The sequence below is a fragment of the Parus major genome, chromosome 7 (genome assembly GCF_001522545.3).
Source record: "Parus major isolate Abel chromosome 7, Parus_major1.1, whole genome shotgun sequence".
Taxonomy (NCBI): domain Eukaryota; kingdom Metazoa; phylum Chordata; class Aves; order Passeriformes; family Paridae; genus Parus; species Parus major.
In genome coordinates, this window is record NC_031776.1 from 25905271 (window position 1) to 25932491 (window position 27221).

Consider the following 27221-nt stretch of genomic DNA (forward strand, 5'->3'; position numbering starts at 1 on the left):
TTCCCTTGTGTTATGAATCACTACCTTCTCTTCAGGCAGTTCACATACAGGATTCTTCAGTCTTTGAAAGTTCATGTGTTTGTCTAAGGGGAGCAAAAAAAGGTTGTAAAGGGACTAGCCCAAGGATAAGATGGATCTCAAATTTGGTTGTCTGACAGGAAATGAATTGTCATATAATTGGAGCTGGTGCTAACTGACATTTCTGCTTTTGGGGGGAATATTTTGGGAAAATCTACTTGGTTTTCCAACAGAGCTCTTAAGAGGGTCTCTCAGAGAGGAAATTCCATACATTTTTTGCTTTGGGAGAAAAAAAAAAGAAAAAAACAAAACAAAACTGGTTTTAGCTGATCACTCTGAAATGAAAGAGAACAGCTGTCTGCTCCAGCTCCCCACTCCCCAGGAAGGAGGGCTTAAAGCACCCCTTAAGCTTCACGTAGAGCTTGGATTCATGGAGCTCTCACAAGCTTTGTGCTCCTGCCAGCAGCCTGGGATGGGCATCCTGGCTCCCAGGTGGAGAAGCCAGTCCATGAGGTTGGGTTTCTGGGAACAGAAGCTGGGGATTTTGGGTGTCTTCCTGGACGGCTGCTGAGGAAAGAAGCAGCATTCTGACCCACCCCATGAGCAGTAAGAGGTAACTGAGGCACAGCCATAGACACAGTGTGGGCAACCCAATGATTTCCATTGGAAATCTCATGTGACAGGAGCTCCTGACCTCTTTTACACAGCTTTTGGTATATATGCAATGTGTAGCATATTGCTGATGAAGCTGTATAGTGCCATTAAGATCTGGAGTATTGCTGGAGCAGAGCTCATTTGGGGAATCTGTTTTGGAAGGTCACTGTTCGGATAGGAGTTTAATGGTGGTACCCAAGCAGTTGTAAGCAGGTGATCAATAAATTAGAAATGTCTGAGTTATTCCCTTTCTGCTTTGCTATTTTAGAGCTTTCCTTTTTATGAAACTCGCCCCGTGTGAATTTGCTCACAGCTGTAAGAGCGATTTAGTTCCACTCGTTAGGGATGAAGCAAAGGTCCATAATAAAAAAGAAAGGATAATACATCACGTAATGTATTTTCTTCCTGGGCTTGATGCATATGGAGCACTTTAAAGTATAAGTTGTTTTCAGATATAGTAGAACTATTGTGTGTTTTGGAAAACTTAACTGCGTAAGTAATAGGAGACCTCAGCCATACGCTTCACTATTAAATCTTTTCTGAGAAGTATGGAGAAACATGTTTGCTCTGCGTGTGTTTGTGTGAGTTATGGGCTGTGCAGATCAGCGAAATGCAAATTAGAAGTCCTCTACTGTCCTGTCATATCTCGACTCGCAATAGCAGAGTTCAGAAGTTCATTGCTTGGGGGAGGCAAAAAAAGAAAAAAAAAAAGAAAAAAAAAAAGAAAGTTTGCTCTGACTTACTTGTGCTTTTATGAAGACTGTCTGGAGCTAAATAACCCCTGGTGAACTTGTATCCTCCACCCCAGCTGCAGCCTTTCAGCTCCAACAAAGACCACTCACTAAATCCAGGAAATCGAGCGGCGCGTGGGTGAGTGGCTGACTCCGCATTCACACCCTGCCTGTGTTCCGGGGGAGCCGCTCTGCCCAGCCCTGCGAGCAAAACCCTCTGCATGTGCGCCTGGAAGAAATAATTCCTCACCATCCACGGAAAGCTGCACTTTCCATTGAGCTTTTCCAGCAGTGCAGCTTTGTAGAAACCACAATAAAAACACGAGGCTGCACGATTTTTATTCTTTACATTCCTCACTGCACAAAAAGCAGCACCAAATGTTTTTCTGGAAGCAGGATTTCCAGCCATGGAGCAATGATTTAGGAGAGCGAGAATATCAGTTTCCAAGAATGTTTAGTTTGGAAAACTTTGAGATTTACTTGAGGCATCACCAATCTATCTCCTCCGCTTTGATTACTCCTTTTCCACATACATTTATTTAGCCACTGGCTGTTGTTCTTTTACCCTCAAAAAATCTCTTTTGGTGCCCCTAAACATCGTCTGCTTTGTTATGCTAAGGCGGGAGATAGAGCGGCATGCAGAGAGAGAGATAAAAGCAGTGTTGTTTTATGGATCCTACGCAGTGTACTTTGCAGGAACTTTAAAAATAATTTGCACAGTGCTCCTCAGTGGAATGAATGTTCTCTAAGATCATTTACAAAACACGAACAAAAGAATATTAACAAAGACGAGTAAGCACAGATTTCCTCATTTCACAGGTGAAGAAACAAAGCTCTGTAAAACTTATTTGTTGATACAGGGCCTGGTCAGGGTTTAAAGGGTGAGGCTCAGCCTGCAGGGCCATCATGTCCATATATCATGGTAGCTGGAGTGAGATGGGAGTTTAAAGTTAGGAAAGAGGTGGCTGTTTAGCAGTTTAGTCATTAGATTTTGCTGCTTGTGTAACATGACGTGTTGGAGATGCCTTTAGGTGACGTGGATTTCTGTCACTGGGGTGTAAAAACAACCCAGAACCTCAACTGCCCCTGCCATATGCTATAATATTTTCTGTTAGGGAACTTTATATTAAAAAAATATATTTTAAATTTTGTGGTTTTCAAAGACCAGAAGTTTCCTTGTGAATTTCAGCACTGCAGCCTGAAATGAAGCAAGTGGGCTGCTGTGCCAAGGGGGATAAGGTCCCCAAAGGAAGCAGCTATGGAGGAATGGCTGACTGGCCCTGGCACTATCCATTTGCACTTTTTATTAAAACCAGTGATTAGTGGTTTAAAAATAGTTACTATAAAGCTTGTGAGAAGAGGTTAGTGCACAGTAGTTAGAGCTTTGCATATCTCCTTCTGACTGTACTATTCTCCAGCTGCTGCCTGGTGGCTTCTCTTGAGAGGCAGATGATTTTCAAACTCACTGTACTTGTGGCAATGCTCTTGGTCAGTGGGAGATTCACAGGAATGCTGTCAGGATGAGACTTGGAGCCCACATGCCCTGACTGGAAACCATCATGAGTCCCCCCCCCAGTGCAAATTCCTGCCTTTGAGACTGAAAAATTGTCCAAGGTGCCTTGTGGGGCCACATTCATGGATTCTTCTGGCCCCTCCACTTGCACCAGGATGCCCCAGTCTCTGCTACTTGTGAGAGAATGTATTAAGAATTTTTTCCTCCACAAGTTATTGGTCAAAAGCAACTTAAAATGATCCAGCTGTTAACATTGTGTTTCCGTCTTTACCCTTCTGGCGCTTGTGTGGTCATACGTTATATACATTGAGATGCTCAAAATGGATTTTTTAAAAATTCGTCCCAGAATCATGTTTTTTGGCTGGATCAGTTCCCTGAACTGATTGACGTTGTGATTACATTAATGTGAGCACAGGAGAATGGGAGGGAAGATGGAGGCAGGCAGGACAATGGGATCACAGCATCCCAGGCTCGGTTTGGTGTAGGCTGTCTCCTTGGTTGCTGGAGCAGGCTGTAACTGTGGTGGCTGGTGAGGCATACATTTGAAGCTAATTTGTGCAGGAGAATGCAGAAAAAAAAAAGGCATTGATTGACCTCCCAAGCCAGTGGAGGAAATCCTGTAGCTCAACTACTACACAGCCTAAATAATACTGTTTCTTAGATTGATTTATTTTTTTCAATCAGTTGGTTATACAGTGGTTTCCCTCTATGTCATCCATGCTTAGTCGTGCTTCAGTGTGATCCTACTTACCAGTAACTGGGATTATTCTGTAGCTGGAGCTGAATCTCTGATTGAGCAGCTCCAGGACGAGGGCTGGTCCCCAGAGGCTGGTCTGAGCAGATGTACACCAAGAGTTTTGCAGTCTGCAAATGTCAGGCTGATGTTTTTTTCCTTTTCTCACTGGACTTTTCTATGTCCTCATAACTGTAGGTACAGCTGCATTTTCTTCAATCGCTTACAGCATCAAGACAAAAATTACTTTGGCTTTCAGTGCTTCTGGCTGCGTTGCTTTTCTCCCTACTGTTTGCAGGAACATCCTGGGACACAGACTGACTGTCCTGGCCTAGCCTGTCTACAGGCTGCTCTCGGCAGGCTTCTAGCTGTGCTTCAGTTGTGTCTCCCAATGGGCTTGACAGTAAACTGGAATCATCTGTCTTGCAAATGGCCTTGTCTTTAATTAGAAAATCTTTAATGTCTGCAGAGTCACATGTGTGTGCCAGAGTTCGCAGCTCTGAAATGTAAGTTCTGTTGACTTGCTTGTTTTAGGTGTAAAGTTTAAAAAAATTCTCTCTTGAGCCTCAAGATAGCAGTAGCCATTGAACCCTGCTGGCTGATTTTCATGAGTTAATTCTGGCCAAAAACCCACCCCCTCTATTTCATATTTTTCCACCAGTGAAACACTAAAAAAGGTCTTCATTTTCTCATCTTCACCCCCAATGGTCAGCAGACTGTTTATTTTCACTGTCTCTGTACAAGTGCTAATGCGTTTTTTCATTTTGTGTTGTGTTTTTCTGGTTTTATCCTGTAGCTAGGTATCCTGAGCCTGTTTGCTCTGTGTCAAGCATTAGCTTGTTTCCTGTTAATGCCATGCTCTTCCTGGCCATAGCTTCTGCAGTCTGGCTGCTGCTGCCAGCTTCTGTGCATATCTTGTGCTAGGCTGCACTGAGAGAGCAGTATGTGACTCCGAACTGCAGCCTCTCTCTGATGAGAGGTTCTGTGGGAATGCTGTGACTGGAGCCAGAGCAGAAACCATGTAGGCTTCTTGGTGTACCCTCACAGTCTCTCTCATCCATGTTCATCCTGTGTTATGGGAACCTACCTTCCTCCAGGCTTCGAAGGAGCCGTGTCAAAGGGCAGGACCTTGGGTGAGTTCTTTACCAATAAAGCCCTTGAACTTTTTTCCAGTTTTGTAGGAACTAGAAAAGCATAACCATGACTTAGCTTATGGGGTTGTGGGGGAGAGACATAGCCCAAGCCTAGATGGCCCACAGGTCTCCCATTTCCTTTTCGTTCCTATAAATTGTTGCTATATATAATAGCACGAGGAAAGGATACAGCTTCTTCCCAGAGGCTAATATTCCCAACTTGGGAAGCATTTTGTGGAGAAATCTTGTTGAGTTGTGCAGAGAAAACTATCAATGAAATAAAACAGCTTCATGTGAAGCAACACTTAGTGCTTTGTCTGTGAAGGAATCAGTCTTTTATGAAAGACTTTGTGTTCTGAGATTTATTTATTTATTTTTCCATTGAATGAGCAAGATTGTTTAAAAAGGGTGGTGGGGAATGTCACTGGGGAAAAGACCCCTCCTCTACTCACTCATCGATTCTTATAACATTAAAAAAATTAATTTAAATTGCCACTTTCCTCAAAATGAAGTGTAAAGCTTCCATAGTTCTGTTGTTTAATTTCCCAACTGGATATGAAATTAAGGAAATTGTAATTGTTTGACCTCTCACATCAGGGAGTCTAGGTATTTTTTCGTCTGTTTCACCGGAGTACATCTATATGAGAATAATGGCTTCCCTAGAGACTCCATTTCTTGTAAAATACAATCTAATGAATTAAAATACAATCTAATGAATTAAAATATGTCTTCTTGGTGCTTTTTTCATGCTGTGACCTGCCTTGGGTTTGAGTGCAAGGTGGCTCCTGTTGAATTGTCTGTAGGCTCTCTGTACTTTCTTCTACTGAACTGTTCTTCCTGAAGTTTGCCCATTGATTACATCCTCTGGCTTGGGTCGGTTGTCTTTCTTACACGGTTCACTAATTTTTCCTCAGTAAGCATTGCTAATGTATCTTCCACAAACTTGCAGCTTTTTGAGCTTTGATACAGGAACCTTTCCAAAATCAGCAAAAACAACTAAAGAAGCGGGATTTTTTTTCCTCCTCCTTTCTTTGTGTCCTTTGTTACTGAAGAGGACTGCAGATATTTAGTACCATTTAAAGCCAGACAAAAAAAACCCCTCTCCGCTGGTGATTGCTCCAAAACACCAGTTGATTATTGTTGGCAGGGATATCACACTGGAAAGGACTAGCTGTTCTGTGTGGTTTTGAGGCCAGAATACTGCTGGGATTGTCCCTGCTGGCTGGGTGGAGCTCACTGGGTACCTGCCTGAGAGCCACAGTGTCCTCATGCAACAGATGGACCTCCCTTGGAGGGAAGGAATAAGCTGATACCAAAGAGCAAAGCTCTTCTCCCCCAAAAGGTAAAAAAATACACTGCATGCCACTGAGAAAGCAGCAAATATTGGTCTTGAGATCTCTGTGCTCTGTTTGTCTGATCAGATGGATGCAAGATTTTTCAGGGGATCTAATATACTGTCTTTTAGAAAATATGTGGGGTATGTCAGAGTGTGAAGTAAGGGAAAATTCAATTCAAAATTCAAAAAATACATTCATTTTGAGAGGTCTTACAGATAAATTTTTGTCCCAAAATCAGCACTGGGAGAAGTGGGAATGGAGGTTGAGCTGACTTGCCACCAGAATAAGTGTATTTTGCTCTTGAAGAGAAAAGGTGAGCAAACACCAGCTTCACTGATATATTTAGCTCTCAGTGATTGCAAGGATGAGTTCAACTGGATCCATAATCCCTTGCTTAGCTCTTATTTCCCAAACAGGCCACACAAGTGGCCTCATGCACACCCATAGCAGCTGGTAAAACAGCTCCACTTGCGCAATGGAAGAAGTTGGCAGGAGAGAACTGTCAGGAAGGTTTTGCCAGGATTTCATGGCAGAGAGGTGACTTTGTCAATACCACACAAAAGTTGGTCCAGATCTGATCAGAAGTCAGGACCTACTGTGTCTCGCTTCAGGTATTAGAAGCTCTGGTTTATGTAGCATGTGTATCTGAGCTCTTAATATGTAAAAATCCTTGAATTTATTTCCCTTTCTCCAATCCCGTTGCTTTAGAAGGAGAGGAACTTCTCAGGAAAAGAGAAAGTGACAAAAAAGCTGGCTGTGGTTCAGGGCAAACCCCTCCATCCCAGGCTGGCAGAGGATGCTCCCAGTAGCGGGGTGATGGCCGGGGTGCTCTGTGTGCTGCCAGAGCACATCGGTGTGTGCTGAGCCGAGCTGAGCAGCAGGAGCAGAGCCCTGCCCATGGCCCACAGGCAGCTGCGAGGCAGCAGCAGCAGCCAGCTCAGTGCCAGCACGGCTCTGGCACCGCAGAGAATCGAGCCCTTTGTATCTAACCATCCAGACCTAATACACTGACATGGTCGTCATCAGATACACTTGACACATGTTTAAAGGGTGTATCTCGCTGCTTTGAACAAGTGGGAAAGTGTTCTTGGACTGCTTTGCTCTCCGCATTTCTACGGAGTTTCCCACTGTCCATTTTCCATAGTTACTTACAGCAATTAACTGGAATCCAGGGCTGCGGCGGCTGCACGCATAGTCTCTCAAACCACACCTGTGGCTTTTTTGTGTCACATATAATTCATGACTGAGTGACACTTCCTGCCTTGTCATCTTTAGTCCTGGATGAATGAATGGTGTAGCTAAATCAGCTTAGTGCCGAACTAAAGTGGTGGTTCATGTTTAGCTGCGGCTCTTGCACAAGTCGTGCAGAAACTTATTTGTGTTGGTATGGCTGGGTGTTCACTGAGGCTCCAGCTCTTTTGATATCCGATCCACTCACAGCTTGCATGTCCTGCCTCAGCTTTATTTTCCCTTCCAGAGGCATAGATACTGCATGAATCACTGTGTCTTTGCAGAGGCTCCAATGGGCAAAGGTATTTGTGCTGAAACCTCACCAGGCTGTAATTAATCTGTAGACGAAAGGAAATGGTTTTGTGACAGCTAAATGAAGACCAAATAATGCGATGTGATGAAAGGTATGCTCAGCAGTTGGATCCAGGATCTGAAGTTATATGAGTTGAGCTTTATGGTGAGCTGAAAAGTGTTTCAAAAAAGAATTGCTTCAAGTCCCACTTAGCAGCAGACAAAAGCAGAGGAAAACCTGCATGTAATTATATATTAATATGCAGAAAAGTGAGAAGAGATTAAAAAAAATTACACCGCATTATTCCATATATTTGAAAACTTACACATTGGGAAACTTAGACTATATGTGAGTGCTGTAAACAGAAAGGCATGTGCTTTCTGCATTAGATCGGTGAGATCAGCATACGTGCCAGTGAACAGGCTGTCTTTTCTTTGGGCTTTAGTTGTGCTGAGATAGAAGACACCTTAACAAAAATACTGCAGACTTCTGTAAATTAGGCTGAGGAGTTTGTTTTTTTCCTCCACCCCTCCCCAATCTCTCCCCTCCCNAATGTTTTGCAGAAGGAAAGAAGTTGCTCATCATCTTGTTTGAAAGTAAAATATTTCTCCAGTGAAAAGTTTGGGGGTAATCTTTTTGTTTGTTTTTAAAAAAGGAAGTAATATTTTAAAGTCATGTTTCAGCTTGTTCATCATCATTTATACCTCTGATGCAGGTTCTCTCACATTACTTCTTATGTAGCTGGGATTTGTTTTAGCAAAAAGGCCCAGTGGTAAATGCAGAAGCTTCTCTGTGGTTTGCTGGCTCTGACCTCTGGAGTAGGCACTCTGACTGGTTGATGCTGAACATTTCAAGCAGCAGCAGCTGTGAATCCTTAGCTAAATCAAAACCATTGAGATTTCTCATTTCCACTTCTGCAGGATGACAGAATCCCAGAAATTTCAGGTGACAGAAAGCTGTTGGGGGCTCTTAGTCCCCAGCCTCCAGCCCCAGTGGGGCCTGACACCAGCACTCGTTGAAATTTGTCACGGCTTGTCTAGTGGAGTTTTGCAAACCTCATCAGAAAGAGATGCCTCAGCCTCTTGTGGGTGACCTGGTCCAACACTACAGAGTCTTCCTGGAGAAAATTTTTCTGAACACCCAACCTGAACTGTCTAAGGGAGTGTTATGTCATTTGCCACTACCAGAAAAGGTTTGGCTTTATTAGAGTTAAATTAGATCATGTATACATGCTTATTTTCTGTTTTATCCTAAGACTTTGAGAATGAAACTGCAGTTAGACTGTATTTAAGATGAAACTAGATTAGGATTACCAAATTTTAATGAAATCTTTATTTCACTAGGGCTATGTCATAACTATACCTTGGTAGCATTATAAGACTGTGACAGTATTGTTATTAGGACTACGATTGTTTTCATCACTATCTGTCTCTATACTCAACAGGAGCATACCATTTCAGGTTGCTGTCCCTAATTTTGATAGCAGAAAGCAGTAATTTTTATGACTGGACAGAGTTGCATACTGGTAGGAGAATGAGTTTGATTCTCTTATGACTTCAGCATCATCAACAAAATGATCAAGTACTGTAAATTTGCATTATAATTATGATGTCGGAAGCAATATAACTTGGTTTTCATGTTGACTGAGAATGTGCCCTGGGAATTTGGAGGAAATATATTTTTCTCATTTGGAAGCTGAATAAGTCCTAACAGAAGTATTTCAAGAATATTTATGTAGTTCAGTGATGTTATATTCAGCAAGTATTTTATAAATAGCTGAAGTTTTAAGACCAGAGCATCTCATTTTTGGTTCCCATTTTATTTACTTGTCATAAATGAACTCAGGACTCTGCGCCTTTTGTTTTTCTTGATTCAATATGATTTGCATCCTACACACCTACAGCAATACTCCCTTTTCTCTGAGATGGAAATTACTCATTTAAGTGAGCAAGTTGCAGATAACTTGAATCTTGAGAAATGAATGTTGAAGGAAAAGCTGTGTTTCAGTACTTTGGTTAAGACATAGGGCAGTATTTTCAAATCAGTGTAGAGAATTTGCAGCTGGAACTTTAGGGACACTCTTGAATACATTGTATGTGCAGAGATGGGCCAGGTGTCTTAACTTCTTCTGGCTGTGTAATTTCTTCAGAGCACCTTGTCACGGGCATCCGAAATCCTCTAGAAGCAAACAAAGGTGATACCTGGGTCACTCTGGTAAAGAATATAATCCAGAGCCGTACAGGACTGGCTGCTTCTCCAAGTCATGAGAAGAGGGCTATTCCTCCTCAAACCAAATCTTTGTACCCCTAGTGACTTAGTGTCAGAAGGGCTTTGTCTTCAAGATCTTTCTGGCTCATCCTTAAGGTAGGCCCCTCTCAGTCCTGCTTTCCAGGATGACCTGGAGGAGGTGGGGAAAGCAAAGGGAGCAGTGGTGTGGAGGATAATGCCATCTCTCATAGCACAGTGGGTATCTGAGCTCATCCACTGACGAAAGCAACAGCCCTTCCACCAGCAGCTGGTGTTGCTCCTGCTGATGTCCGATACCAGTCACCTGCTTTGGAAACAGGCAGCACCCACTGGAGCTGGGCTGTGCAGCAGCACAGCTCTGTGGGTTTGCCTTCTTACCTTCATGCCTCTCTCCTCCCCTTCCCCCACAGTTTCTACTATGCTTTCTCTTGTAGACAGTAATATAGGATCAGACTGCTTTTCCATCACATTTTTTTCCATCACTTTTCCCTGCTGTGACTGAATCTGTTGCAATTAAATTTTAATTGAGATGCACACTGCTTAAATAGACACAAGACAGCTACAGCTATCGCTAATTAATTTTCTTCCAAAATGACAACATTTAATAATTATATTCCTTGTCACTTACATTATTTATACAAGTTTAACTCTGGGAATTTTTTTAAAGACACGTCAGCTGTGAAAGTGCTTTATGGTGTTAATCTCCTGTAAGGCAATTGTGATTAACTTCAGAAGTGGAAGTATGTTTATGCATTTATTAAAATAGCATGTAGCTCTGCAAGTTTCAGGAAAGATTGAGGTATTTCTACAGTAAGGTAATAGTGTTTCTGGTTGCAGTATTCAAATCTAGAGAATCCCTAATGGTAATAATTTGTGTCTTCTATTATCTCTGTTCGGATGATCTCTAAGCACTTTCTGACTACGAATGAAAAAGCTCACACCTTCTGCAGAGATCCCTCCCCAGTTTCTCACTTCACCTAACATAGCACAAAGAGATCATCTGCTGCCCCAGCTTGCAAAAGTCCTTGCCCTCTGCTACCTTGCTCTAATACTGGGCAAAGAAAAGGACCTTTTCGTATTTTAGTCTGAGGAATCCATCACTGGTTGCTGTCAGACAGGGTGTTGGATGAGTGGGACCATTTGTCTGTTGCAGTGTGACAGTCCTTAGGCAGTGCTGTGACAATTTGGGGGTCCTGTCTGTGCTTGAATACATCATTGCTCCATCATGGCATGATTGGTGTTTGCAGAGAGGTGCATCATCATTGACCTCCAAACTTCAAACGTTCACAAAACAGGCAGAAATTTCTCGGGACAGCTGTGAGGAGAATTTTTTCAGCCTCTCCTGTGGGGATGTATGGCCGTGATGTTCCCTCTGCAGAACAAAGGACCTGGCTATTGAAGGTGAGATGCATCAGCCCTGGGGTTTTACTGGCAGATCAGGAAACTTTGGGAATGACTGAAGTATCGGAGAGCCTTTTTTTTTCTCGGTAAGGTTCCTGTCTAGGGTGAAGGTTTAAGCTGGAAGTTGCAGCAGAGGGATTTTCTGGGTCAGAGAAATAAATGTGGGAGGGCAGGACAGGTAAGACTTGGATCTCTCGGAGACCAGTAAAAGTCAAAACTAGATGTGAAAAGTGACTGCAAGTACCTGGGTGTGCATATTTTCTCTACTAGCATCAAGTAACTCTTTAGAAATCTTCACACCTCTCTGGCCACTAGCAAAGTAAAGCTGCTCTGGGAACAGAGCTGTGGAAAGTGTGTGTTTGCATTTATTAAGGATGTTGGGGATTAGTACTGATGTTGATGCAGAGCAGAATGAGTTGGACGATGCAACCCCATTCCAGGAAGGCTCAGAGAGAGGTTTTCCAAGGATGGCATGAAAAGCAATTGTACTGTGTGCTGCTGCGATCAGAGGAGGTGAAGATGCAGTGGATCTAGAGGGCTGATCAACTGGACATTTGCAACAACTCAGCCAAAGAAAATTTAATTAAATAGGTTAAATGTGTATATAACGAAACTCTTTTGTTGGACGTTTGGGACTATCATAATTATTACATAAATTTCAGCATTTTCTTGAAGTTATTTTGATTAATTTTATAGTGTATATATAGCAAATATACATATATATATATCTCAAAAATCCTTTTACCTCTGTATTAAGATGGACTTGAATGAAAAGCTGTCTGGTCATCTGATTATCCTCATGTACTGTCACAGCAGCAAAATTGCACTACAAAAGCTTTTCATTGTCACTTCACTTTATATTCCCCTCAACTTTGACAATAGCAAAAGAGACTGGGAAATATTTAGTGTTGTTTTGGTATCTGTTTGGTTTCTTGTGCAGTGTTGCACTGTGCTAGGGGTAGGTAAGCCAGGAAACCACACATAATATTTTTTAGAAGCAATGGACCCTTTTTGCAGCTTTATTTTACTGTATTTCTCAGTAGGCTGTAGTTTAGTACACCCTTACTAAGAAGGTAGAGCAGTTAATTATTTTTGTGCTTACTGGTGACACAGTTAATTGTTAGCAGAGACACAGGTCTAGGTAACACAGCGGGGTGGGACAGCAGTGCGTTCTGTCCAAGTGGGCCTGTTCTGGTAGCCGAGGTCTGCTCCATTGCACCTGAAGAGACAGGAATCATTAATTTCTCTAACACAGATCTCTTCCTATGTGTGTTTTCCCTGAAGTTATTTACACACAGTGTTGTTTGCTTTGAGGTCTTGCATGTTCTGTAATTTGCATGTGGTGCTGGAGTTGTGGATGGTTCTTTCCTTCGATTGCCGATTCTCACGGTCTGACACGGACCTTTAGCTGCCAGTGCCCTTGGGTGGCTGTGGGGGCTGGAACCCAAGAGGCCACAGGTTTGCTAAAAGCTGTAAGTTTTCTGCATGACACACACTGTGAGTGTCCAGCCAAAGTGGCCTTGGGCTGTGTTGTATCACAGCACTGATCAGCAAAAGGGAAGGCCTAAACATTAAGAAATGTTCACAGACACCAGTCTTGTGTTCTAAAAATCTCAGTGGGCTGCAGCAATGAAGGCCAGCCCAGCACGTGATTCAGGTCTGTTTCTCTGAAGGCATGTGCCCAAATATATTCTCTGAATAAAGAATAAACTTTGGTTAAAAGAGTGCTGAGGGAAGACATCTACTGTTTTCTCAGTGTGCTACCAGTACACTGAGATTGGGGGATGTCCAACAATTTTGTGTTTTCAAAAGATACATTTTCTCTGGGTTTGTTTTTAAATTAACATTTGTAAGCATTTATTAGCAATAAACCTGTGAAACACTGAGTTTGAAGTGAAGATACTGTCTCCAAAACAGAAAGTATTTGTGTTGAGCTGTCTCACTTTTAATACATGAAAAGCTGTGAAATGCCCAAGAGGACAAGGTGATACCAAATGTTGGGTAGCTATGGATATTGGTTTAGGTACAAGAAATTGTGTGGTCATGTGTAGCTGGTGACAAGTCCCCCATCCCTGTTCCTTTAGTTCTATGAAAGTTTGGACTCAAAAGGGTGACTGTAGAGATGGGAAAAAATAGATGTTTAATTTCTTCAGTAGAGAAAAAGCTAACTGGCTTTTCAGTCAAGTGCTAGGTTATGACAACAGTTAAAATGTATACTTGAAGAGGTTTTTCAGTATTTCTAGTGTATAATTTTGAGTGTCAAGATTCCCTGACACTGTGTGTTATGCAAACGGCAAGAGGATATAAGAAGCATAATCTTTCTTTTGGTGAGGGACAGGTGAGCTATGATAAATGAGTTATGCAAGTGATTATTCCCGTACAGGAGAGAAAATAGAGTTAACTGTGGAACCCTAATACTTCTAAAAATAGAACAGGTATGTTCACTGGTTCCTGATTTTCTGAGAGGATCTGGTTCTTATCTTGGAGACCTGTAATGAAACAGAAGGCAGCCCAAGTTTGTAGTTTCAGTAGTGAAAACTAGTTTTGAATGAGACTGGGAGTGGGCAGTATCTCTGGCCTGTATGACCAAACCCACTCAAGACGTATTTAGGCCCTGGTGGAAGCAAGTGCATATGCATTTGCTGAAGTCTTCCTGAAGCCAGTGAGATTGAAAGCATAGTGTGGTAGGCTTTGATAGGCTTTGAAAGAGGAGACAATGGCTGAGGCAAAACAAAAGAGCATGCCATCAAAGGATGTAAAGCAAAGTGACAGGAAAAAAGTGACAAGCTAGGAAAATGTTCTTTGTTCCCACATTCTGAATGGCTGTGAAATCAGCTTTGTACTCATTAGAGCCAATGTAAAGGAACTTGCTGTAAATGAAAATGAATGGGTTAGAGGCTGGTGTTTTGAGTTCAGATGAGTAGGTGAGTGGCAGGAGGCTCAAGGAAGTGCCAAACTCTGAGGCACTGTGCAGAAGGAAGAAGCAGGAGTCAGAGGTGGCCTAGAGGCAAAATCTTACAGTGAGGTTGGAGGAATCTGAGGACCACCCCAGGTTTCAAACTTGGATAACAAACAAGATACTATCCACTTCTACAGCATTTGGCACCCTTTGCTACCTTCTAACCATGAACAGACTGCTATGATATATAGTATATTTGAGAGACAGACTGAAATTTCTGTGTGGTTGGAGGGAATTAGGTCCAAACTAGGTCAATCTGACAGTAAAATGTAGGTAAGATTTAGTGGAGAGAAAGCCCAGAGGCAGCAGGGCTTTGAATACAGCTTAGCTGTAGTGAACAAGAAGGAAGATGGAATGAGGTATTGACACAAGTGGGATTTTGGGTTTAGAGGGAGGCAGACCAAGGCAGACCAGAAAAAAGAGAAAAAGCAAGGAGAGCAATGGCTGTGGCATAGTTTAGAAGATGGTTGTGGAGGAGTGAGGTGATTAAAGAAAAGAGTAGATGAAACTTCAGGAGCAGGGAGGAAGTTGCAGAAGGGAGGTAAAAAAGTTAGCTTGTTTTGACTGTTTTCTCAAGGAAGAACTCAACAAGCTTACATGCAGAAAAAGATATGGATATAGAATGTAATTATGTGCATTAATATACAACAGAAATAATGTACAATAACTGCAGGGTAAATTGTAACTGTTTTAGTAAAGAGTTATATATTAGTTATAACTGGTATAGTTATAACTAAATAATAACTGTAACTAAACCCAGAGATATGTGTATGTGTGTATACATGCATACTCCTGTACAAGAGTTCTGTCCTGAAGAATTGATATGAATCCTTTCCATTTTGTCTTGAATTAGAAAATATCAAGGAACAAAAACAAATAAGGAGGCAGTATTTACAGAATCTTCTCAGGCTAGCCTTAGTGATTTGAGTCTTATGTAATGAAATAGTTAAAATAATCTTCTTTTGTCTAGTGGCAAAATCAGTCGCTGTGCCCTGAAGTCTGGTATAGCCTGTGAGAATGTATGGGGGCTCAACAGGTGCAAATGCAGTTTCCAGTGCTTGGGCCCTGGCCTGGCTACCACCAAACACAGTTCTTCTGCTTCACTTGCTTCAGCTGCACAGTTGTATACGCACAACATGGTCCCTAAACCTTTCCCCTGAGCCATGGCAACCTGCTGACATTTGCTAAAACTTCACTGCTGGCCTGTGTTTTGTTCCAGTAGTTTTGGGGACTTGAGATGTTCCGGCTTGTCAGCCCAGCTTATTTTGTATGTGAAGCAGACACTGCAGGGCTGCAGAAGACCAGACCTCCTTGCATTTTCAGTCTTCTCTAGGCTGTGGTGAGACCACTACTGGGGTTCAGAAGGGAGGTTTTCCCCTTAGCTTTTTAAACAAGAGAATGAAATAAATGACAATGTTGTTTCTTTCCTTTTTTTTTGATGCTGGCAGCTGCTTACCAGATCAAGAAATTGAGTTCTTGCAGGCTAGAAAGTGAAGATTGCATGATATTCTGTTGGTGAATGGTTTTATAGTTTGTCACAGTAGAGATAACTACATAGTGAGGAATGCATATTCTGCAACATTGCTATTGGCAGATAGCAATAGACAATAGACAGACACCTGTCCTAAATCCTTACCACAAAAGAAAAAAATAGGGAAGTTGGAAGGTAGACATTAGTTTGGTTGTCAGCAGAGACAGACATGCTAAAATTTAATCATAATAAATGCAGATGGTTTGATATGTGAAGGTATGGCAAACCAGCCATTAATAGTACCCTGCTGTGCACAGGGTGCAAGGTCCTGATCTAGTCTAACCTACTCTTTAATACCATCAGAGGACTTTCCTGTACTTAAACCTGTACTTAAGACCCATGACCTGTGGTAAGTCTTAGACTACAGCAGACCACCTGGAAAAATACCTGAACAAAATATCAGCTCTGACATGCTAGAAAGTTTGGCACCAGCCTCAATCTAGTGCTCTTTTCTATTGAAACTAGGAGCCTTGTTTTTAATCTGAATTTCTCTAGTTTAATTCTGTCTCTTAGCCTTTGCAATTGTGTATGTGTTAGTATCACTGATCAAACCATTCTGCAAGTGCCTCTCTGTTGGCCTCTCTTTCATTTTTCTCATGTGAGGCACAGGAGCCTTTGCAATTTTCATTTCTCTGCTTGGACTGTGGGCACCAGAACTGCACATACTATCAGTTCAGGGTTAGGCAGAGAGGGATTACAGCCTCCCAAACTCTGTTTAGACAAACACATATTGTTTTAATGGTTTTAATATTGGTACCCTCCCTAGAGCTTCTCAGCCTCTGTCTGCCCACCATAAACTTCAAGTCATCTCCAGTCAGTGTTTTGCAGACAGTTTTCATTTAATCAATTACTTTCCAGATGTGTGGCCTTGTATGTGGTTGCTTTAGAACCTATAATCTTTATCTAGGCCATCTAGGCTTGGAGAGCATCTCACTGGTGTCAAGCAATCATCTTTATTTACCATGTCAACAGCCATTTGTCACTGATAGGCTTCACGACTCTGTATTTGTTTCCAGTCCCTGATACACAAAATGATTGTAACTCTCCATTCACATGAATGTTTCCACCAGCTTTAGTAATACCAATCAGGACTAATTTGTGCATTAAAGGAGCTATTCCACTTCTTGTTTATTACTCATGTTCGTAGCGTTACAGTCTACACAATTAAGGAATCTCTTCTCTTTGAGTCCCTTGGTACCTTGATTAATTTTAATCTTGACATCTTGATTTCTGGCTAAATGAGTGCTCATTTTCACCCTTGTCTTTTGTCATTAGCTTAATACCCTCCTGAATACTTTAGCCTGTCTCCTGAAAGACTTATTTCCATCCACTGTAATGACAGCCAGCCACATTGGAGAGTTTCTTTACTCTGTAGAAGATAGACCCGCACTGCTGAAAACTTAGGGGCTCTGCCATTCACCATTTACTGAACTTAATTTCTGGAAAAATATATAGCCTTGTAAGTTGAGTCACAGCTTGCAGAAATTGAATAATCTTCGAAGTATTGGTTTCATTCTTCCTCATATAAAATTCCTTGCAAGGATTCTTGGATGTTCTTGAATTTTTCTTCACCAGCATGTTTGTGTCCTTGCAGACCAGGCTTTGTTGTGAATCATGGGTACATCCTGTATAGCTCTGACCTCTCCTACTAAAGCAGCTGTCAGATATTTCAAGTTTTGGGGTTTTCAAATGCTAGTTGTGAGCATAAGACTGACCTTGATGACCTCCATGGGTCCTTTCCAGCCCTAGATACTCTGTGTTCCTCTGAGAAACTCTTGTCCCATTCTCATCTGGATGAATTTTTCTCCATTCTCCTGTTTATGAACTGCCAACCATTTCATGTGGTCTGCATCCTCCCTTCAGCTGGCAACTGGAGTCTTATAAAGACAGTATGTGGAGTGGAATAAAGTGTGGAATAGCAGCCTGTGTGGTGTGTGTGTTCAGCAGAGGAAAATGAGCCAACTGAAGTGTTGCTTTTTTGTTTTTAATTACATTCTTGTTTCCTTCCCAGGCTTCTCTCTTCTACATGCTTACATGTGTGCCTCTGGAGGGGGAATTCAATAGCATGATGAACAGAACTGTAATGTTTAAAAATAAACCAAAATTTTGTAATGAAATGTTCTGAAAGAACCTAGTTGCTATAGGGATTTTTGCAAGGACGCAGTCCTTCATCTTTCACTGCTCAGAATAAAGATTTTCATTTCTTGAGCCAAACGAGGGGTTTCTTATCCAAGCTTTGGAGCCTGTTCAATGTCATCTGGATGGACTAGTCACTACAAGACATTATTACTCATCCCACCCCTACATAAAGCAAACCCATTAAACTTCAGTGCATGTGGTTTGTATTTGGGGTTTCATTCACGAGAGTTGAAAGTGCCCAAACTACTGCAGCACGGAAGTGAAACCCTGAGAGGATTCTCCTTCAGTCACCACCAAGCCAACAAAACATTCACTTCTCAAAACCTCCTTTGAATCCAATACCAAGGCAGCTCTTTTCCTGGTAGCCAGATCTCCTGTGCTGACCCTTCTCTGCTCTGTGGAATCTGCATAAACATCTCTGTTCAGAATTAGTTGCTACTCATCTTGTAGTATGTGCAATTTACTTTTGTAGTATATTTTATTCATAAACCTGATGAAAAGTCAATATGTTATTAGTGATTTGCAATTAGAGTCTAATTTTGTTGTAAACAGTTTAATGGTCCTCCACCCTGGACTTCATACAGTCTGTCACCCACCCTGTTTAGTTGTAACCCACCCTGGTATAGCTGCCAAGCACCACAGATGTTTTCTCTGACATGTTAGTTATTAGCAGTTTCTGCTCTGGCTGGAGCATGAAGACTCGGTGAAGGGGGGTTTTTGGGGGTTCTATATTGCCTTTTTTTTTTTTTTTTTTCTATTTTGGTGTGCAGAAGTTTCCTAAAATGAAAGCAATAGTTCTTCATTAAATACATGTGTGCACACATAGGTAGTATTGGTCTTTTTGGTTCTGTTTCTGGAAAAGACCCAGACAATTGTGTAACAGGAAATTGAAAGCTTCTTTGGATTTACATCAAAAACACAAACTTAGATGCTTTGCCACAATTCTCTCACTCTTACAACAAAAGCAAACAAATTAAAAAAACCCAAGTGAAGATTCATGGACCAGTTATAATGGTGATGCATCACTTTTGAGCAATTTTTGTTTACCTGGTGGCATCCTCCCATATTTTTTGCAGCATGTTAATGCAGAGTCTGAATGCAGGAGTGTCTTGATTATCTTCTCTGATGGTTTTTCACGTGTTGGAATTTGCTTAGTGGAAATTTTCTCATGATAAGACATGCAGGATTGGTTTTGTAAAATTACAAGCATGACTTTGTTTTCCTGTTCTACCACAAAATACTCTTCCCTCCAGCCCCCACTCCTCCATCTTCTCAGTTCTTCCAAAGAAAGAAACAAAGATAACTTCTGAGGGAATGGAGGGAAAGTCAGGTACCCCATCCTGCATGTCTCAGCATGGACCAGTGCTGATTCTGTGTCTGGCTTTAAGCTTTTATGTCTGTTCGTATGTTTTGATGATGTATTGTGATTGTTTATAATCCAGCATCTGAAAGATCATTTTTGTTCAAGGCTCTAAGGTTGGCAACTTGCAAATATACCGGAAATGGGGAAACTATTCAAATGTTCTGCTGTTTTATAAATCAGACTTGTTTGTAATGAAACAGCAATATTAAAGTGACATTAGTGTTTGTGAAAAATAGGAACGCCAGGCTAAACCTGAAAAAACAGAGTGTAATGTTAGTTTTTCTATTTGATATCATCTCCTTTCCAATAAATGCAGCCCAGAAAGTAAATGGCTTTAGAAAGGGAAAAATCATTTATGTAGCCTCAGTGTTGTCATTTGGTGCCACAGAGTGTCCTAGGATGAGCTGGCCTGTGGTAGATGTTCCTGAAGGACGCGTCTCTCCCACAAGTGCTGTGCCTCCTCTGTCAGCCCTGCCCAGGACCTGGGGTCCCAGGGGCTGGCTGTCCGTCTGTGGATGCTGGCATTGCACCCCTGCTGTCCAGGACCCATCAGTGACTGGCTCCTGCTGGAAGGTCTCCCAGGAGCTGCTGAAGGCTGGTTCTTGAGCAGGCAGCTGAATATTTACAGACAATCCATATGGTGATAATTTCTGAGTGCCACCACTAACTCCACTGTATTTGTTTGATACGAGTGGAAGGCTGCTGTGGTCAGTGTCAGCTTAAGCAGGGGGAACAGCACTTGTGGACTCTTTTTGAGATGGTTTCGTTTCACATGGCTGTCACCACCTGAAGCAGTAACTTCAGGTGCTTTTCTTGTAACACAAGTAACAAAAGTTTTCTTGTAACTTTTCTTGACACAAAGTCTTGGGTACTCCATGTACAAAGAGTGATGGAGCAGGCTGGAATGCTGAATTCTTTGAAGCTGTTTGCAGGGCATATTTCTTCAATCAGAGACCCTTCCGGGTCACTTTTCTTCCCTGTGTCTCTTCCCTCTGTGCCCTGCCTCCCTGTCCTGTCTCTTCCATTAGAGATGCCATGTTGTGCCTTCCCCACCAGTGCATCTATCTCCATCTCTTGGGGAATCAGGTCTGCCTGCTGTCTTTTGCTTCTTCTTTTCCAGGCTTCTCTGTCTCCACAGGATTTGCCAGTCTGTGCTTCAATCACTAATACCCTTCAGTAAGTCTTTCCCTATATCCTTATTTCTTGTTTTCCAGGCTCTTGTCCATCTTCAAGAACTTGCTGCTCTTTTCACATCCATCCAATCATCCTTGCAAACAACCCTCCTTCCCTCATACCTCCTTCCTACCCTGCATTTTTCCTTTCTTTACCTTCCTGGAGGGAGTTGTGCCTGAAATATCCCAGGACTTCTGGAGCTGGTTGGAGGTGATGTTTCTACAGTACAGGGCAACACTACCAAGCACCAGTCAGTTCTGGGTGCACTTTGACCCCTCACAGTATTGCAGAGCAGTTTCTTCCTCATGCTTTTGGTTTGCTGTTGCCATATGGAAATGGCAGATGGTGTTGATCAGGAAGTTAATCTAGAAGCGTATCCGTTTCATGCCGTACGCGAAGGATTTGTTCATTAAACTTAGAACTCTAATTTAAAGCCAATTAACGGAGTGATTTGAAGAGACTTGTTGTTTTTGAAGTTCAAAAGAGATGCTAAGTCTCTGATTTCAGCCTTTGTACATTCCAGAACCTGTATAACTATTTCAGTTTTGCCAACTCTACTGGGGTACTTTTTGCCTCTTTTTTCCCCCCTCTTTGTTTTTTGTTGGTTTTGTTTGGCTTTTTTTTGAGTGATACAATTTTTGCCATGGGCTGGAGCTGTATGGTGAAGCTTTGTGAGCACCCAGATTTCTCAGCAATTTTAGCCTTATCTTTGGGACTAGGCAGGCAGAACTTATGTGTCCTATCCTGTTTTCTGCTAGCACAGCTTCTTCCTTTGGAAGCCTCCCTTTGGAAGGCTTGTATTACTCTTTTCTGAGCAGGAGTTAGGGTAGGGGGTAGAAAAATAGAATAAGCCCTGAGCAGCTCTGTGCCCTCCTAGCTTCTGCCAGCATGGGTTTGTCTCTGCTTCCTTTCTTCCCAGAAGCTAGGGACCCACCACAGAAGGTTTCTTGAGGGGAAGGGGCAGGACAGAGCCTGCAGAGGGGAAGCCCTCAGACAGAGCTACTGCCCCAGTGTACAGCTCTAATTCCATATGTAATCAACCCTGTAGGATTGGCCCAAGCAGACCCATTCCTAAGAAATGTCAAGATGGAAAACCTTGTGTCAGGAGGACCTCAAAAGTGATTAGTTCTGAATTAATATTTATGCTGCTTTTACCTGAGATTGATATTCTGTAAACAGTTGTAGGTCCTTCAGCAGCAGACAGCATGTTTGGATAGTCCAAGATTTAGTAGTGGCATTTAGACAGAAAAAACTTTCTTTAGTAATTTGAAGCTGTTGCTGATATAAAAGAAAATAAGAGGGGTCAAGTTTTGCTGTGGTACAGAGCCTATGACTTCACCGGGTTAACTGCTGCTACTTCCGTGTAATTGAGAACATAATTTGGCTCAAACCCTGGGAGACTGAAAAGGATCACAGCAGCCACTGTATTAAGCCAATGTTCAGAGCAGTTGGCTCACGCTGAATTTCATAAGTAGATCATGTATTCAGAAGGCTTTAGCTGTATGACATAGTCCACTGCATAAGAAGAGATAGAGAGAATATGTCCTTGTTTATCTTAACTAAAGCAGCACTCCAGGAAAAGCTATCAAACCTGGGATTGTACCTACACAGGGGTGATGTGTCTCCCTGTGGGTGCCTGAGCAGAAACCTGGCAAGAGCTGTGCAAAGGCTGCCCTTGGTTATCCCAGCTCCCATCGTTGTTGCCAGGAGCCAGCAGCCCTGGAGCTGCATACTGGCTGTGGTGCTGGAGTCAGCAGCCAGCGCAGCACAGCGTGTCCCCTGGAGGTGATGACACCTCACTAGCACTGCTAGGGCTGTGTATGGGGATGTCAGGTGGAGATAACTCGGAATGAACAGAGAATACACACTGGTCTGAGAAAGCCCAAAATATTCAGAAAGTGAGATGGCTTCTGGAATCATGCTTTGGAAATCCCTTACTGTGGGGCTATCAGGCTTGAAGGTGGCATTCAGGATTGGATCTGTGTCACAGTGTCACTGGCAGTGCCTGCCCTCTGCCAGAGAGGATCACTCCCATGGTGCTGTTTAATCTTTGAGCAGAAATAGGCAAAACTGGTCATTAATTTTTCACAGAGAAGGAAAAAAAAAAGTTTTCTGCTCTGTCTAGGGGAGGAGAAGGGGGTTTCCTGATGAAGGAGCAATCCTCGAGAAGGAAATAATTACTTTTTTTAAAAAAAGGGTGTGCAGAGGGTATGGCTGAAGAGTGTCTGTTAATTCCTAAGTTTGTCAGCAGTCCTTCTCAGGCTGATGCTCTCCAAAAGAGACGGGCATTTTCGGACAGCACTTTAGACCATTCCTCAAGCACTTAGCAGGAGGGATCATTTTATTAGGAAAGTTTACGGCTTCTTGTTTTTCCTCAAAGGCAAATGTGACTTTGTTGTTTTTAATTCTGTTGGGATTTCTCCCTTTTAATATACAACACAGCTGTTAAAATAGCTAGGGTTGTCTAGGGCAAATCATATAGCACTTTCCTTGTTCAGATCTCAGATGGCTGCCTTTTTAGTGTCACTGCAGAATTATATTACAGGGCATATGAATAGTGCTGGTATTAGTGTCAAAATCAATTACCCAGCCCTCCTCCTGCAGAGAAAGCTACAAACCTTAGGAAAAGTCTGAGTAATCCATTCTGGTTTTCTAATTCTGAGTAATGACGGAGGGCAGAGAGTTGTGCTTGAATAAGTGCATAGGGTCTTTCTCTGTATAGTCACTCCTAAATGCATGCTCTTTACAGGAAAAAGCAGGCTCCCTGTGAAACCCTTTTTCATGCCAAATGGCTCGCTGCTAAGATTAATCTGTCATTGAATTTATAAATTCTGTGTGGCACAGAGCAGCGGAAAAAGTTTAGCATCGAACAGAAAGCAAAGTATGCATTGCTTAAAAAATGAATGTTGTGCTCTTGGATAGTGTGGATTGACTGCCTCCACCAATATATCTTCTTATACTGGTAATAAAAACACTTCCATAGCCTTGTGCCTCAAAGGATCTCAAAGCACTTTGCAAATAGGGCAAAGTACTATTTCCTATTTTATAGCTGTGGAAACCGGCTGCAAGACAGAAGTTAAGCTTTTTGCCCAGGGACACTGAGGAGACTGTAGCAGGTCCGTGATGGGGACCTAAATCTCCAGAGTTCCAGTGCTGTGTCCTGGTCACACATTGCACCACTTGGAAGGCTGCTGATCACTGCCTCTTTGCCACTGTCTGTGAAACCTCTGCAGGTGGGATATGGAATCAGTGTTGGTGCTCCTTTTCTCACTGTTCTCTGTCCTGGTCTGTGGGCAGAGGTGCTGAGTGGTGCAGGATATGGCAGGAAGGATGCTTGTGTCTTCCTGGGATGGGATGATCAGCTCTGCCTGTGGGGTGCTGTGAAAGGAAAATGATTTTTGGTTGCTGCTGACTTGGGGAAAAGCTCAGAACCTCATAGTCATCCTGCTCTGCCCCAGGCACCTTTACGAAGCAAAAATAATTATAGACTTATTACCCTAAATCCTGTGAGATTAGAGTAGTTGCATTATTTTTATTTTTTTTTTTTCTAATCTGGTATTTGAGGATTTACCTGTTTAATACAACCACTTATTACAAACACTTGAATAATTTTTTAATTCATAATTCATCTGAAAAGAGAGCATTACAGCTGGAAAGACCCGATTTTCAAATACAGGCATGATCTCCTGTCACATTCCAGTTGGATAAATGACACATCTGAAAAACTGGGTCCCTACTGAGGTGTCTGTGGCAGGGATGTAGAGATTTTGCTTCAGGCATCTCTGGAAAAAAAAACCATGGCTCTAACCTGCATATTTCACAGAACAAGTCCTGTTACCGGTTCCTTCCTTCCCCTCACTGGCTGCTGAGCTCTGCAGTGCCCGAGGATGCTCCCTCAGCCCCAGAGCTGCCCCCAGGGTCAGGGTACCCAGAGAAGGGGGGTTGGGGTGCGAGGGCCAGCGTCTGGTTTCAAACAAAAGTGCAAAGCCTTGAAAGGAGGGACTAAGAAGAAACAGGTGGGGGGTTAGTAAGAGAGCCTCTGAAGTTTATTTGCTTAACGAACAGAAGCCCAGGCTGTCAGACCTAGGTCAAATACTCCTGCAGTTCGGGTGTATTTATTTCATACGTGGTCTGTAACCCAACCTGATTCCTGGATTAAACAACTGTAAAGTCCTGGCCCCCAGGAACCCACCCCATGTTTGCCATCAAGCCCAGCACATGCCGGGGCAGGACCTTGAGGGGCCACCTCAGTATTCACTGGAGCCTTGTGTCATCAGTAAAGCCTGTAATTGTGGGTCCTGTCATTTCCAGTGTGAGCTTTGCTGTTTACAGCTGCAGAGTGTGCCCACAGATCCATCACTTTGTTGTCCCATTAATGTGAGCCATGCCTGAAGGCTCCTGGGATGAGCAGCTCGGGCTGCAGCACACGGCTGGTGGTGGGACTCGGCTCTCTCAGAGCCCAGGTGGCAGTGACAGTCCTACACAACCAGTGTGCACCAGGTCCCTCACGGGGATCTGAGATCTTTGTGCTTTGAAAGTTTTAGGAAAGTTTTCCTTTTAGTCCAATGTGCCCAGGAGTCAGTCAGTCCTCTAGAGCAAAGGGAGGGAAGTTCTGAATTGGCACAATGGTGATAAAACTACCTGCACACACACAAAAAGTTTTCTGGTTTCCCAGATATTCCCCTGCTACCATTAATTCCAGTAAGGTAAACAGCCAGTGTGCTCCAGAGTATTTCAGGAGCTGAAAAATTTGCAGTTGAAAATTTGCAAGTGAGAAATTGCAGATCTGCATTAAAATTAGAAAGGAAAGAAGAATTAGCAGTGGGTTTTCCCAAGATCAGCCTGAGGCTGGTAGTGCCAGGTAACTGTGCTGGTTATGTGCAAGCAAGAGTCAGGTGGAGACATGTGATATGAAACAAGTTAAAATGAGGGAAACATAAGTATTTGCATTCAGAAACGAAGTATGGCTCTTTATTTAAGAGAAACACCATTTTGACACTAAATTTGGGATACCCATATGTTTGCTTTTGGGGGACCATTTAAGTCTGAATCACGCAGAAGAAATTACCAAGCTGACGAAAAGTTCAGGAGCTTCTATGTTTTATCAACCTAAGTTTAAAACCCCAGGTTACTTGTACTTTGGTATCTTCTTGTTTTGTGGATATTTCATGGCATTTAATTCATCATTTGTAATGAGGGTAAAGCTGTAGCTGATTTTCAGATGCAATTGGTCAGGATAGAAGAACTTTTTTGGGAGAGAGAGGGGGGGTCAGTGTTTGTTAGACCTCACCGGTGAGAACTTGATGGGATGTGGCAGACATTCTGTGGCTTATCTGTAAGCATTGCTGAAGAGTTCTGATCATGACACTGGTTCCAAACCAGCAAACAGCGTAAGTACCCACTGTGGGAAGGAAAAAAAAAACCCAAGACTTTAAGTATATATTTATCTGTATTTTATTGGAAATTTTTAGCTGAGTTTTTTCTTAGGATGGTCTGGGTCACATATAGGATGGGCAGATCTGTTTTATGTGTGCTAAATATTTGCATCTCACCTGTCCTATAACCCTGGGAAGCCTTTTGGACCTGTAAACTTTACTGTGTATCCCAAGCTTAGCTGGACATTGTTTTTTGGTCCTGATGTTTGTAGGTCTGTGAGAACACCCAGTCCTTTACGTGGTTGTGGCCTTTGTTCCTGTGACTGCTGAGACTGGCTGCACTGCTGGAGTTAGGAAACCAGGAATTTTTTGCTGCTTGCCATTTGTTTTTGAACTCTGCCAAACCATCATCTGCTTCATGAAGCTGATTTTGCCTGTTTTGTGAGTGGTGACCAGAATGTGGTTTTGTTTTATGTCCTGTAGGGTTTCTGAGCTGGAAGATGCCTGTCTAAGATGGAAACTTCTGCTTCAACAGCTGCTGGGAAAAAAGAAGGGAAAGGTGCTGTTCTGGAGGGGAATGGCTTTACAGAGACGGGGAAGAAACCCACTCCTTTAGCAGCAGCAGGAGCAGCAGTGGCACAAGGAGGTACTTTACGTTTTCCACAATTTGAAAGCAGCAGGGGTGTTTTTCATTAGACTGTAAGAATTTAATAAGTATGGTGGCATCTGTCTTCCTGTGAACACACTGAGTTTATTGGGGTTCTTAGCTGTGAGAGGAACTGGAAGCTGTGTCACTGTGTGGCATCTAAATGTCACTGTAGTGTGATTGGTCACCAGAGAACTGGGCTGGGGTGAGGGAGGGGATCGTGGTGAGGGGTCGCCGTGGGGTACTTCGGGCATCTCATCAATGCTTGCTACCAGCTGACTGGTGCTGAGTAGTGTTGGCAGCCCTGTGCCCTCCACTTCTCCATGGTGGAGTTAAAGAATGGCTGGTGAGGCTGGCTGGAGATGGGGAGCACCTCATTATCCTGGTCAGGAAGGGGTGTTGTGTGCCAGCTGTGATCCTGCTAATGAGCTAAACAGACTGCATGGTCTTCAGTCATTGCTGCTGGGATTTCATGGTTAGAGAGGAATTTGGGAATATCCAGACCCAGAGCAAGAATGTTCATAGAGAAACCCCTCCACTTGTGCCATTCCTGTTCAAGTCAGTGTGCTAAGCAAGATTTTGGTCTTTGCTGCTGTTGAAGTCATCTGGGAAGCTCTTCTGGACACCTGCAGGCATGGAGCCATGGGTGGGTGTAACTCTGGTGTGCAGGTGAACATGCAGGGATGTTGCTCCTGCCTCCTCCTGCTCACTGTGGCAGGCAAACCCCATCTCTAGCACATGTGTGC

At 42.8% G+C, this 27221-nt stretch overlaps 1 protein-coding gene across 2 annotated transcripts in view; it reads left to right on the forward strand.

Annotated features, from left to right (window-relative positions):
- The window catches only part of GLI2 (GLI family zinc finger 2), a 188679-nt gene that overhangs the window by 22703 nt on the left and 138755 nt on the right, over positions 1 to 27221 (forward strand). For both annotated transcript variants that reach the window (XM_015635524.3, XM_015635523.3), the window contains exon 2: positions 26313 to 26475. In XM_015635524.3, coding sequence (XP_015491010.1) covers positions 26343 to 26475 — 133 coding nt within the window. In that variant the 5' untranslated portion in view covers positions 26313 to 26342. The remainder of the gene's footprint in view (positions 1 to 26312; positions 26476 to 27221) is intronic.